This window comes from Lissotriton helveticus, chromosome 1_1 (assembly GCF_964261635.1).
Source record: "Lissotriton helveticus chromosome 1_1, aLisHel1.1, whole genome shotgun sequence".
Classification (NCBI taxonomy): domain Eukaryota; kingdom Metazoa; phylum Chordata; class Amphibia; order Caudata; family Salamandridae; genus Lissotriton; species Lissotriton helveticus.
Genome location: NC_136057.1, coordinates 597,926,643 through 597,941,125, shown reverse-complemented (window position 1 = coordinate 597,941,125; position 14,483 = coordinate 597,926,643). Strand labels below are relative to the sequence as shown.

The following is a 14,483-nucleotide window of genomic DNA, read 5'->3' as shown; positions in this document are numbered from 1 at the left end:
TGTTGCAGGCCCACTAGCAGTATTTGATTTACAGGCCCTGGGCACACACAGTGCACTGTACTAGGGACTTAAAGGTAAACCATAGAAGCCAATCATAAAAACACTGATCCATAAACACAATTTACATGGAGATCATATGCACTTCAGCACTGAATAGCTGAGGTAAAGTGCCCAGAGTTCTAAAACCAACACAACCGCTCAAAAACAGGAGTCCAAATAGCCTGGGGCTAAACACGCTGAAAAAGCAAAGTCTAACACTTTATATTTACTTAAGAGATTCCAGTTGGTGCAGAATGCTGTGACCCCCTGCTGAACATTGAGGAATACCTCCCTTCAGGTCCACCTTAAGGAGTTGCATTGTCTTCCCATCCAGGCAGGAGTGCAGTTTAAGGGACTGGTGCTTGCCCATAGGGTTTTCTATGGACTAGGCCCTAAATATCTAACTCAGCGACTCTCTCACTATCATTAATCCAAAACTTTACGGTCTGCTAAAGCACTGCTGGCAGTAGTGCCTAAGACTAGGAGGACGAATTAGGGAGGTACCTCATTTTCTGAACTAGGAGCTCCTAGCTAGAATTCTCTACTCCTGTACCTCCGTGCAAGTTTGGATACAAGCTTGTTTAAGGGTAGCCAGAAAACCTGGCTTTTTAACAAAGCTTTTTACACTACACCCCCTTCAAGGCGAGAGCAGTGGTCAATCAATCAATCAATCAATCAGAGTCCTTGTAAAGCACGCTACTTACCCGTGAGGGTCTCAAGGTACAGAGGGGAGGGGGTGCCGCTACTGCTCGAAGAGCCAGGTCTTGAGAAGTCTTCTGAAGGCGAGTAAATCTTTGGTCTGCCGTAGGTGGGTAGGGAGGGTGTTCCAGGTCTTGGCGGTGAGGTAGGGGAAGGATCTGCTGCCGGAGGTTGTTCGTTGGATGCGGGGGACAGCGGCGAGGGCGAGGCTGGCGGAGCGGAGCTGGCAGGTGGGGGTGTAGAAGCGGAGTCTGCTGTTCAGGTAGGCTGGTCCGGCGTTGTGGAGTGCTTTGTGTGCGTGGGTGAGGAGCTTGAAGGTGATCCTCTTGTCGACGGGGAGCCAGTGTAGGTCTCTCAGGTGGGGGGTGATGTGGCTGCGGCGGGGGACATTGACGATCAGTCGGGCAGAGGAGTTTTGGATGCATTGTAGTTGTCGGTGTTTGGCTGGGATTCCTGCGTAGAGTGCGTTGCCGTAGTCCAGTCTGCTGCTGACGAGGGCCTGTGTCACCGTTCTTGCTTCAGTCGGGATCCACTTGTAGATACTGCGGAGCATGCGGAGGGTGTTGTAGGAGGAGGAGGAGACGGCGTTGACCTGTTTGGACATGGAGAGGGAGGAGTTGAGGATGAATCCTAGGTTGTGTGCATGGTCGGTGGGTGTCGGTGCTGTTCCCAGTGTGGTCGGCCGCCAGGAGTAGTCCCAGGCTGAGGGGGTGGGTTAGAGGATGAGTACCTCCGTCTTGTCTAAGTTCAGCTTCAGACGGCTGTTACTCATCCAGTTGGCGACGGCCTTCATTCCCTCGTGGAGGTTGGTTTTGGCGGTGTGTGGGTACTTGGTGAGGGAGAGGATGAGCTGGGTGTCATCGGCATAGAAGATGATGTTGAGGTCGTGTTGGCGGGCCACTTGTGCGAGGGGGGCCATGTAGACGTTGAACAGCGTTAGGCTGAGGGATGAGCCCTGGGGGACACTGCAGATGATGTGGGTGGCCTCGGATCGGAAGGGCGGAAGGCGGACGCTCTGGGTTCTGTGGGAGAGGAACGATGTGGTCCAGTCAAGGACCTTCTCTTGGATTCTGGCTTCTAGGAGGCGTGTCTTTAGAGTGCAAGGGCAGACCGTGTCGAAGGCGGCTGACAGGTCCAGGAGGATGAGGGCTGCTGTTTCGCCGTTGTCTAGTTGGCGCCTGATGTCTGTGGTGGCGATGAGGGCTGTCTCGGTGCTGTGGTTTCGTCTGAACCCGGACTGGGACGGGTCCAAGATGTTGTTGTCTTCCAGGTGGTGGGCCAGTTGCATGTTGACGATTTTCTCGATGACCTTCGCTGGGAACGGGAGCTGGGCCGGAAGTTCTTGAGGTTCTTGGGGTCCGCCTAAGGCTTCTTGAGGAGGGCATTGATTTCGGCGTGTTTCCAGCTTTCCGGAAATGTCAATGTTTCGAAGGCGATGTTGATGACCTTCCGTAGTTGTGGTGCTACGGCAGTGTCTGCTTTGTTGAATACGTGGTGTGGGCACAGGTCTGACGGAGAGCCTGAGTGGATGGAGTTCATGACCTTGCGTGTCTCGTCGTCGTTGAACCAGGAGGTCAGGCGGTTGGCGCTGTTCACCGGAGGTGGGGTCTGACGTAGTTGTGGCAGTCATGGTGTTGAAGCTGTCATGGATCTCAGCGATCTTGCGATGGAAGAAGTGAGTGAGTTGCACAGTTCTTGTGAGGGCGGTATGTCGTTGGTGTTGGCGCTGGGGTAGGAGAGTTCCTTTACGATGCTGAAGAGCTCTTTGATGTCGTGTGCGTGGTTATCCAAGCAGTCTTTGAAGGAGGATCACTTGGCTAATCTGATGAGGTGGTGATGTCTGCGGGTGGCGCCCTTGTAGGCTGTGTGGTTTTACGGTGTGCGTGCGTGGAGCTATATCTTCTCCAGTTTCCAGCATGCGCGTTTGGAGGTCTGCAGCTCGTTAATGAACCTGTAGTGCTGGTATACTCTTGGAGTACTCATGCGCTTTATACGGTCCTTTAATTTGCTGACAATGGGTACTGCAGATACAGTATGGAATCCATCTAAGGTAAATGCGTCCAAAGGTAACCAGATATTTAATAGAGGAATTGAAGGGATCTTCGTCAGATGGTTGAGAAATATATCCCCAGTATTAGAGATGTTAATGGCTGTGACAAGTAGCGACTTAGTGGGACAATGTGGGAGAGACTGTAGAAGTGGTCTATATTGCTTTGGGCTGGGTATGTTCTCTTTTTGTTCTTCTCCATTCCATACTTTTCTTTCCTACTATGTGCTATCATTCTAGGAGCAGAGAAATAGGGATTTCAGGAACACTTTCCAGGAGTATATATTTTGAAATTTGTTTAACAAGCCACATTTCCGGGAGACTGCCAAAATCAGGTCATGTTTGCTATGATGGTGTGATGTTGTATGAATTGATGGGCAGACTGTAATCTCAGAGCTCATGTAAAAAAAATAAGATTTCCAAAATACACACTAGCAAAATCTCATCCTTAAAGAAAGTCTCCTTATATCCAGACAAACTCACTGCTTGCATATATTACTGGACTAATTTGGCATCATAACTCTCAATCCAAACATTTCTTGGGTAAAGCGACTCATGATGGGCTTATGGCCCGGTTGATAGATCTGTGGGAAGATATTTACATTAGATAGAGGTTTTGGTATTCCAGGTTTGGATCTCATGTTTCATATGCAACCATGCTATAGGGACCTTTGAAAAGCTATACCCAGAGCAAATTTGCTTGCAAACATTTAACCAATGTCTGTATAGTATAGTAGCATGTTTCACAACCATTACATTTCTCTAGATGGTGCTAGAGGAGTTTATGGGACAGTGTACTCCTTTAGTCAATACAGCTTCTAATCAGGGTAAAATAGGCAACAAAACACAATGAGCAACAATGATGCAAGAAGCAGGAAAAACAAAGCAACAGTACACAGGTATTCAGGGGACATGTGACTTTTACCTGGCCACTTGTCATTGGGGCCATGTTCAGCCAGTCCCATTGTTTTGCGCACAACCTCTCCAGAAGCTAGGGCTTGAAGGCGCACTAAAACCTAAATAAAAAAAACCTCAACTAAGAGTCCAATAAGCTAACGCTATGTTAGCTGTGAGATCAGGACTAGCGTAATGTGCTTTAGAGACAGTTGGTGGCTTTAACGAAAGGAGATCAAACCATGTCACCATGAAAACACAGATCAACTCAGTATCATCGCCCTGCTTCCTCACCCATGGCATGCTCTGCAAGATATTCAAGTGGCACCCCATCGACACCAGATACACCTTCACACAAAGCCCTAGTCACCATCCAGCTGGACTATCTCAAAATAATTTACGTAGTACTCACCTGGCACCTCTTCCAAAGACTGCAAACAATACAGAACTCAGCGGCCAGACTGGTCCTCGACCTCCCCCGGACCTGCATCACCCCCAACTCCAGAAGCTCCACTGGCTCCCCATTCAGAAGAGATGCCAATGCAACATGCTAATCCACACCTTCAAAGAACTCCACAACCACCGACAACTTCCACCTTCCTTCCAGACACCTGCACTCCACCTCCCTCTGCTTCGCCCATACTCCCGCATCCACAACAACAGTGGAGGTCACTCCTTCTCCTACCTAACTGCAACGGCCTGGACCGACTTCCCACTTCACCTATGGACCTCATCCTCTGCCGGAACTCAGACAAGGATTCTAGACCTGGCTGTTCAACTGAGTACCCTACTGCAGCTCCCCAAGTACGTGAATACCCTCACTGGTGATAAGCCAGACAAATACAGTTGATTGACTGATTGAGATGATGCCAGCCTGTGTCTTCCACACTCTCCTCCCATTTCTTCTTACCGTTTCAGTATTTGCTGGCTCTTGGATTTCAGTCTGTGCAAGAAATGAGCTGTCATCGGGTTTCCAGTTTGCACAAGTCTGTTAAAACAAATACTCTGGTTACAATACGGAACAGAAAACAGACCAGTCACACCGTGAAAATCTTGCCCACTGACAATGCAGTTGATCTCACTCTCAGAGCACAAGTATGGGAGTGATATAACTGTCTGTTTCGGTATGTCATAATCATGACAAAGAGGGTACTGCAATGATAAAGTACCTTATTTATTCATAAAACATTCTTGGTGATTTTATTTTATTTTTTTTAATAGAAAGTTTCTCCTTTTTTGCCCACTAATGAGAGAGCAATACAGTGGAGAGTGCTTAATTTGAGTTGGTGGTTTCCGGTGCTCGGCTCCGACACTTAATTGTCAGCACCGACCCTTGTGACAGCCTGCCACAAGGTAGCACTTTCTGGCTAATTTAGAGACGACCACAACAGCTAATTATTATGCTTTTAAAAATGACTATTACCTGCCGCTCAAGCCACTCTTACAGCTTTGGGGGGCCTAAATAATCCTGATTTTTACACCTGTAGGAGTGTGATGGTTATTAGTTGTGTTGTTACTAGCATTGCAGCCTGGCAGGGGCAATGTGTTGTGCTAGCTGCAGTGGCCTCCTGACGAGAGCCCAGGCACTTATTTTTTTTGTTTTTTTACAAATTAAGCACCGACTGTGGACCGCCTGAATTCTTAAAGATGCATGTTCCCAATCCTTTAGTAAAGACATTGAAACTATTTGTTTGAATGTATGCACCAATAAAAGTAATTGGTAAAGTGAACGGGGTGGGTGGCTGACTGTCAACTTCAAACAAGAGCCCTTCAATTAGAAGTCTGCAAATAGTGACGACGAAATAGATGGAAACTTGTTTTAGTCTGTTTATTCTAGAATCTGGAACTGCGAAATGTGCGTCAAATGTCACTAAAGTGTACAGCAAATATTTGTCAATTAAGCTGTTGCATTTAATATTTTCAGATGACCAACAACAGTTTGCAAAGATTTTGTTAACAACTTTGCGGGAAATACTACGGTACAGTAGCATTACTACAAAATTCAAGAAAAAACATTCATCAATATTGTAATGTGACACTTTATTAAGTCTAAATGTTCCCGGAAGTCCTTAGAATAAAGACCTACATGAACCAAGGCCAATCGTTCGTTCGTAAATCTTTATTTCGGCAATTTTATAGCCATAAAAGATATTCACATAATACATAATACAGATAAATACATTTGTTATTAAAAAAAACAGGATATTAGGTAAAAAGAAGCAATATCTACAATACAGGAGCAAATAAATATCAAAGCTGCACCGTACATGATATAGCGTGAAGTCACAGAAAATACAATTTACAGGTCTAGTCATCTGTATAAATTAGTTTAGCCATTTGGGCATATAGATGATTATTTTTTCGCAGAAGTTGTTAGAAACCTACGCTTATGCCACATGGCTGTCACAAATTTCGCTACAGCAAATACAATAAAACCGGATAGATCTGTTTTGAATATTCTGTAGGCCTGCATGCAATTGGTGAATCCCAAGTTTTTGCATACTGGTGTAATCCAGTACTTTCTAGACTTTTGATAAGCTGGGCAAAAAAACAACAAGTGCAAATCGTTTTCAGACTCACGTGTACAACCAGGGCAATTTTTCGGTGTAGATGGAGCCCATTTGCTAGTGAGAGCTCTAATTGGTAAGGTGCCATATCTCCATTTTAGGTATAGTTTTCTTCTTAAAATTGGGAAAATATCAAAAGCATCTTCAAAATAATAAAAATATTTAACTTTAAAAAAAGATTCTGTTCGGGTGCCGATCTGTGAGTTATACAGAACAGCAGATAGTTTGCTGTCATAAAAAAGTGTGGCCAAATGCTTGCGAGAAATGACATTACAGGCAGTTTCAGGGTCGGATCACAGCGAAGGTATTCCCAGCCTCCCACATTCTTTCTTTATGTACATGAGCCCGGGGATTCTCCCAAGATTTTGTAGGCTTAGAATTTCCTGGAGTTCCTGCCTGTAATTATGAAGCTCGGGTGTTGTCCAAAATCTCTGCCAAAATCTCAATGGTTTAAGGCCCAATTCCTCCTCTATCGATTTGATGCCCAAATCGAGCCGCAAGGGTAAGAGTGGAGTACTTGACGACAGCGCCAAAAGTTGTCTGAGGAATTTGTTTTCCGTGACTGTGATCTCTGGTCTACATGAGTAGCCCCAAAGCTCCCCGCCATAGAGAACCGCCCCCTTGCCTGCATTTTGTATATCTCCAGAGGTGGGCCGATGGGTTTGTAGGTGGATGTATTATAGAGCTTCACGATTCCCCCTGTAAGTTGGGCCAGTTTGAGCAGAGATTTAATTTGATGGGGCTCCCAGGTCATGTTCTCATTCATGGTTACCCCTAGGTACTCAAAAGTCTGGACCCGCTCTAATCTTATGGAGCCTATACTGGGGGTTGGACGAGTGGTTGGTGGGGGATTGAAAATCATGAATTTAGATTTTAAAGCATTTATTTCCAACCCCCGTTCCAAGCAAAATACCTCAAAACCATCCAACACACGTTGAATTCCCATTGGGGACGTTGAAAGCAGAAGGGTGTAGTCTGCGAACATGATCGCAGGCACCCTTCTGCCGGCCAGCCTCGGTCCGTTCCGTATTTGATACGCCATTCTGATGAGCAATTACCCCGTTGACGTAGAGGCAAAACAGGGTAGGTGCCCGAACGCACCCCTGCCTTACCCCCCTGTCAACGGGGAAACTAGGACAGCAAAACGTTTTTCCCATACATAACCCGGGCATAATTCTTCTCATGGAGCCTCATCAGGATGTTCAAAAGTTGGGGAGGGATGGCCAGCTCAAGGAGTACCGATCAGAGTTTGCCTCGTGGAACCAGGTCAAAGGCGGCACGCAGATCCACGAAAACCGTGTATAGCGAACCACCCTCGATCCTAACAATTTTCCAGAATAGTAAGTTCAGGTGGAAAATATGATCCATAGTGGATGTGTTTTTTCTAAACCCCGCCTGAAAGGGACTCAGGATTGAGTTGTCATCCATCCAGTCTTGTAACTGCCCCAAAACTAACCTTGCAAAAATCTTCTGCGGTACGTCAATAAGACTAATAGGCCTGTAGTTGGCCGGGAGCAGAGGAGAGCCCTTCTTGAATATGGGGACAATCTCTGCGCCCAGCCAAGTACAGGGTACCGCCATTCCTCTCAGTATTGCATTAAAGATAATTGCGAGGTATGGAGCCCAGATAACCGGTTCATGCTTGAAGAGGTCACCTGGGGGCTTGTTCAGCCCCGGGGCTTTACCAGTCGCCAGTTTGGATATTGCGGTGCAGACCTCTTCTATTGTGAAATCAAGCACTTCAGACTGTTGGATGAAATCTGTACTCATCCCCCTTGGGTCCCCAGCTGTCTCACCGTTATCCACACCACACAGGGCCCGAAAATGGTCCTCCACACTTCAGCTGCTATATTGGGTTTTATTGCCAAACTCGGTTCGTCGGACCCAGTGTTCACGATTGACCAAAATCTGCGTGAATCTCTGCTCGCGAGAGAGGTGGTTAGGTTAGCCCACTTGTCTTGGTCCCATTATATTTTAGCAGCGTTGATTATGCGCTTGTACTCTAATCTCCTGGCTCAGATTTGTGTCTTGTTGTTAGTTTGCTTCAGAGCCAGGAGTAACTCCGCTTTTGCCTGGCTAAAAGCGGCATTATACCAAGATGTTCTATTCCCCCTTGCGATCCTCTTGGTCACGCGAGGATTAAATATGTCAGCCAATCTACTTGTTAGGTCCCCATGAAGGGCCAAGAGCTCAACATACCGGTCTGGGGAAAAAGGTTGCATGATTAAGGCCCCAACATTTTTCAATACAGGGACCGCCCGTGCATATAATTTACAGACATCCCCAGAGTGGGTTACTAACTTATCCCACCTGACTCTACGTCTGTCCTTTGATAGAGTCATCCTCATGTCCTGATCATCACAGCAGTTATGTGTGTCCTTACCAAATCCGGGGAGTGATAATTCCAGGACCAGCGCATTATGGTCGCTCTCCACTCTGTCTCTGACACAAAAGTCGATAACTTTGGGACAGAGACTGGTCTTAACCATAATGTAGTCCAACCGTGACTCCTGACCATGCTTGTTAAATGTGCATTTCGGCGGGATGTCAGATTGCACACGGCCATTGCAGGCCCTAATCGAGTGGTTGAGCCTAAGCGCCGTGATTTGGACAGCCAAAGGCGTCCATGACCTTAGCGGAGGGGCCGCAGTACCTGGTATTCGCCAATAATCGTCCTCTTCCAGTAGTGCCCCTTCCCTCAGACCAACCAGTGGCTCAAAGTGGCAATTCAGGTCGCCCCCAACCACGAGCGGAGTGTCACCAGGGATGGTATTTAAAAATGAAGACAACTCCTCAATCGTTCTTGACTCACTAGTGATGTTAACACGTCTAGAGTATACATTGACCAGCGCTAATTTGGAAGCATTGGGCCACTCAAGAACCACACATTGTACGTCATCTGACTGGGAGTTCACTGACTTTGCCTTACATCCCAGATGTGAGCGCACCCAGATAGTGAGGCTCCCTAACGGGCGCCCTTCCCCCCTCTCCCCCCTCCCCTCCCCTGGAGTCCTGGAGTCCCTAAAGTTAACCAGGATACAATCACCATTGACATTTTTTATTGTTGGGCCCACCCACAAAACTCTTCGGACCATCAAGTTTTCAATACGAATCTGGGCAGGAAGTGGTCTATTTTTGTTCAGCCATTCCACAACTTTATTTTTAAGGGAGGTGAACGATTCTATGGCTGAGTCATTTAACTTAGGAACCCCCGCTAGGACCACTACCAGCGGACTTGTATCTGGCGGTAGGTCAATTCTCAAATCCTTATTGGGATTACTGCGGTCTTGTACTTCAGGGATGGTATTTAGCATGGGTTTTTTGGCCACTAGAGGGGCACCAACTAGAGAGGTAGAGGTCGCATTGCTGTTGGAAGAGCTCGCCACAATGAGACCAGAGGCTGGTAAGAGATTAGAATTCAAGGATGGCAACCCTCCCTGATTATTGGCAAACTCCCCCCCCCACCACTGTTGGTTTATCTGATTTCAAATTATCTGATGTGGCTGTTACGACCTTTTCTATATTTGATAGCCTTAACTCTATCTGGGTGAGTCTGGCTACTAGGGGATTGAGCATCGTTTTCAGAAGGGAAGTCAAATTTGCTAGTGAGGGGTCCTCCCTTTCACGAGAGGTAGTACTGATATTTGAGTCACCTAAGGTATGCATAGTCGGGCTAGGTACTGTGAGGATGGGTGGTATAGTAGTAACTATGGGGGGCTCCATCGCCCTGTCCCTCTCCCCCCCCGCCCCCCAAGTCAGGGCAATTAGAGTGTTTGGCCAGTTTGGGCTTCCTCCCCCCAGCATTTTAAGCCCCACGTTTCCTTTTTGGTACTGCCCCTTCCCGATTCCTCCTGAGCTGCCGAGTATTTGGCCTTGCAGGACTGTCAACAGCCGAAGTATCAGCCAAATTAGAGAGCAGATTGCTCTCGGGGACAGGTGGTAGGGTGGATTCACTGCCCGTTGTACATGGGTGCTCAGTAGATGCTAGATTAGGACCGGACTCGGAGACATCATTAACAAGCGTCAATAAAACTCTTCCCGGTGTTCGTGCGTCTGCTATAAGGCCCAGCGACGATCTCTTGGCTGTGGTAATCTCTTGCGAAATCCATCGCTCCAGCAAAGTCATTTCGTGGGACAATACTGAATTGGCTCTAATAATAAAATTGTCCAAAGTACCTGCAACTGAGCCGCCCGTAGTCATAAGATTTCTTCTGCTCTCCCGGCCAGCCATCCCCCTGGTGAGTGTGTATCAATACTTGTGGGCTGCGAAAAGGCACACTCCTCAACCGAGTGTTCCCAAGTAAGACCAAGGGGGGTGGCCCGGTCCAGTCTCCTTCGGTCTCTAACGGGCTAGAACGGGCCCGCCCTTGGCCCGGGCTTCGCCCGGGGCGCGCCAGCTGTGTAAGAAGCTGAGGCTGCTGGTCCGCGCAGTCCCGCGTTGGCGTGCTGTAGTCCGTCAGCGTTTAACCAGCCCGGTAAGAAGCAGTTCCCAGTATCACAGGCTCCCAAGAGTGAACAGCAACTGCTGCAAGGCCAACCACTTTAGAACCCCGACGCTCAATTGAGTGATGATGAGATGTAGAGTTATTTTTAAGGTGCCTCAACCTGGAGGTATCCAGACACTGGGAAGTGATTCAGAAACTTCCCTTACTCAATGGAGAGCAGAAACGTTTGCAGGGTTTAGATGAATGTAGTTCCTTTTAAGTTTATGGAGCAAACGGTCAGGAAACCAATCCTGGAAAGGCTATGCTGAGGTCACAAAGAAAAAAAGATTATCTGAGACAGTCCTTGATCAGTGGAGTTAGAGGCGGTCATGGGAACCACCCCGTAAAAGCTACCTTAAGCCCTTCCCTCAAGCAGTGATTAATAGCTGCCAAGCTTTCAGATTGCTTATGTGTGAAATTTTTATAATTTTAGTCCAATTATGAGTGACATTCAACGACTATGAGTGACACTTTTTTCGCAAGCAAAATCAAGCAATGAAGGTAAACATATACATATGACGAATTACGCCCATTTGAGCAACGAGAAACTCTAAGAAGACCTTAAAACAGTTGAAAAGTACCAGAAATGGAAGAGCAGTAACTTCGCAGGAGGGCCTCTTAGTGATAAATGAATGCCAAATTGGCGGTAAGATTTAACAGTTTTAATACCAAAGTAAAAGAGCTTGTGAGGAAGTTTACCACAGCTGCATACCCCAGACCGCTGGACACTGACACTGTATGGCCTTGCAGCTTAGCAGTGACTCTCACACTGCAGCTCGGCTCCTCGCAGGCCAGCTGTGCTCTTAAATTCTTGCAGGGATGCCGGCGCCATCGCGTGACAGGCAGCCTTTCTGCTGTGATGTCTCTCTCCCACAGGTCACGTTAGGGATGCAGTCACAGCCCGCCTCTTCTCCAGACAGGGACAAACGACGTGGCTGGAGTGCTTCACTGGTAAGGGGGAACTTTAAATTCCTTCGGCCTGTGACAATTATATTCAGATGAGCTGAAGGGGGCAGCTGCAGTTAGGGAAAACATCCTGCGCCGAGCCGCAAAAACAAACTCGCAGCACAGACCAACGTAAGTGTCGTGCATGGGGGGGCTACGGCGGGCAGGCGACCAGGGGAACATGCAAAGTAATGTTTTCATGTAAATTGCCAGTACCTATTTCTGGTAGTGAAAAGTGACAGACTTGCTAAACTAGCTGCATGACTATTGATTGCACACGCCCAGACACGAGGCATTTTTGAAACGTCACGCAGAACTCCCTAAGCTAATGGCCCAGATTACACGGTCAAACTGAATTCTGCGCAGACTTCAGTGTGACAGCTGTAACTTTTATTTTAATGGACTGAATTCAATTAGCGAGCCAAGAAGAAGTTTAGAAGGATGGCACTTACTTTGTGTCAGCAAGAGTCATGAGGGTACGGGTGGGGCCAGCTGTGACTACTCACCTTGGCACTGTCCCCGCTGTTCTGAGGAGGGCAGTCGCTGACCAACTTGAACAGACTTGCTTCATCACATCTGCACTGCTCTAGTGCAGGGCAGCCTGGCTGCTGAGTACTGCACCGCCACTCTCCTGCGGCCGCCGCGGGCCATGTTAGTCTGCAGCATGATTACGCCAGGCCACACGGTGCAAACTGCAGCGGGCTACCGGCTCACGCTGGCTGCCAAACCACTGAAATTATGGTGCGCAAGCACCGTAAGCTGCCAGGCCCACCTATCAGTGATTGGCCAAACTAAATCAAGACCAAAGATTTTCGTGAGGTGAAGTCACCAGTCAAATTTTAATTGCGGCAGTATCAGGTAAAACATTGTAGCCACTGCTAGCCGAGAGCTGAGCCTGCCCCCAAGCCTGCCTCAAGTAGCGCACAGACTGTACGGTGCCAGCTGAAAGCTTTGCTTAGTAGTGGAGGTGCTAAATAGCAGCACTCAGGCAGACATCTGAGGCGGCACTATAAATGTGTGACCATGCATTTCAGTGCGGTGATGCAGAACACTACATTAAAATGCATTAGTCTAACACCTAATGCTTGATACTTGGCAGGGCTCGTGATTAAGTTGTAAAATAATGAGTTCCGGTGCCCATCAGTGTTTTCAAAATTCCCATAGTAGAAAGTGTCGCAGTCAGTAATTCCTTATATCGCTCTATTTACTTGTTTCTTCATGGCAATTGTATCACGTGCGCTGCCAATCGCTGTCCCTCCACATTAGTCTCTTCCTATATCCACACCGCAACTTAATTTGCTCCTGTGAATGTCCAACCCGGTCGGGACGATCCACGCTGCGCCCGTGCTGATTCTCAGGAATGGATTTCCACCTGACCCCCGAGAGCTGTTTGATGTTACTAAGATATTTGTTGTACCCTTGTCCTGAGGAAGCCGGAAGAAATAGACGGCTGAAATGCGACCGCGTCGATAGGAAGAATTGACGAGTCCTATCACTGCTAACATGTTATATGGTTGTGTACGCACATAATGAAAAAGTAGAGGGGTTCGATACCTCGTGTGCAAAAAGGACTATCTACGAGTGTGTCCCTCAGACACATGAGTGAACACTAGTATTTCAAATTGTTATGGTATTAGTAAATTGTAAGTAGTGGATATATATGCATATTTGTATGTCCTTTCTGTAAGTTTATGTATATATCATTGTTTGCTTTTCTGATTAATTAATGTGGAATTGATTGGTGGGTTAGAGACTGACCCAACGGCATCTATGTGAAAATAAATCATTGGTAATTATTGGTTAGAAAACTATTGACAAACGTCAGGGAAATTAATTGTGCCTGGTCAGTAAATAAACTGGAGATTCATCCCTCCGTACTTTCTTATTTCTTATCCCTCAGATGTTTCATGCCCATGTATAGGAGGATCATTTGGGCATACCCCCCCCCCCCATTTTTTGCCTATTATACTTTAGGCAGAAAAAGAGGGCATGTACCTGAGTTTCAACAGCCAACCTGGACTAGCTCATTTATGAGTGTGTGCATGCAGTGATAGGGTCCTGTATCTAAACTGCACCGAGTTTTCTGGACAAGTTGGATTCGATTTTGTCTAAAAAACTCTTCCACCTTGTAAAAGTCCTTTGACTGCAAGAATCTGCATGGCAGCGCACCCAATGTTGGAGCCCAGTTCAAAATTCTTATAGCTCAATTTGAGTTCAGCATTAGAAATCTGGGTACATGTCCCCCTGGGGTCATCCCAGAGTCTTTCCCCATACTTCTTAAGGTTTTTCTAACATATCTAATCCACTGTAGATTGCACACCCCCTGTAAATCAAAAATATCTTCCAAACCTAGTCTATAGAAGATCAGTTCCGGGGTTACCCACACTCTTCTCCAATAGAGTACGGGCCTAATAGCAAACCCCTCTGAATTAGGCCTAATACCAGGTCTAGTCTTAATGGTACTAACGGCATGCGAACTGGAAGATCCATCAGCTACCTCAGAAAAAGATTCTCTGCCAAGAGCAAGGTGTTAACGGCCTTCTGTCTCCAGAGCTGCCCCCCATAGAAGGCAGTACCCAACGCCTAATGTGTGTAGACCTGAATTATTAGGGATGTTGATTAAAAAAATAACCCCAGGAACACCTAACAACCCTCCCCCAAGCCTGCTACAATGGACTTGTTCAAAGTTTCCCTTATGGAATCTTTCTATAATTGAGAGGAGGTAATGGGGCACACCCATGTCAGTAAGAACTTGCCAAAGACTTTCCTGGGTGACAAATCAAAAGCAGACCTTAAGTCTGCAAATAT

The 14,483-nt window shown here is 47.1% G+C and overlaps 1 protein-coding gene across 5 annotated transcripts in view; it reads right to left on the bottom strand.

Moving 5' to 3' along the window:
* IRAG2 (inositol 1,4,5-triphosphate receptor associated 2) overlaps nucleotides 1-14,483 on the bottom strand; it is a 1,168,119-nt gene that overhangs the window by 480,227 nt on the left and 673,409 nt on the right. For all 5 annotated transcript variants that reach the window (XM_078674100.1, XM_078674103.1, XM_078674104.1 and 2 more), the window contains one exon: nucleotides 4,590-4,667. In XM_078674100.1, coding sequence (XP_078530226.1) covers nucleotides 4,590-4,667 — 78 coding nt within the window. The remainder of the gene's footprint in view (nucleotides 1-4,589; nucleotides 4,668-14,483) is intronic.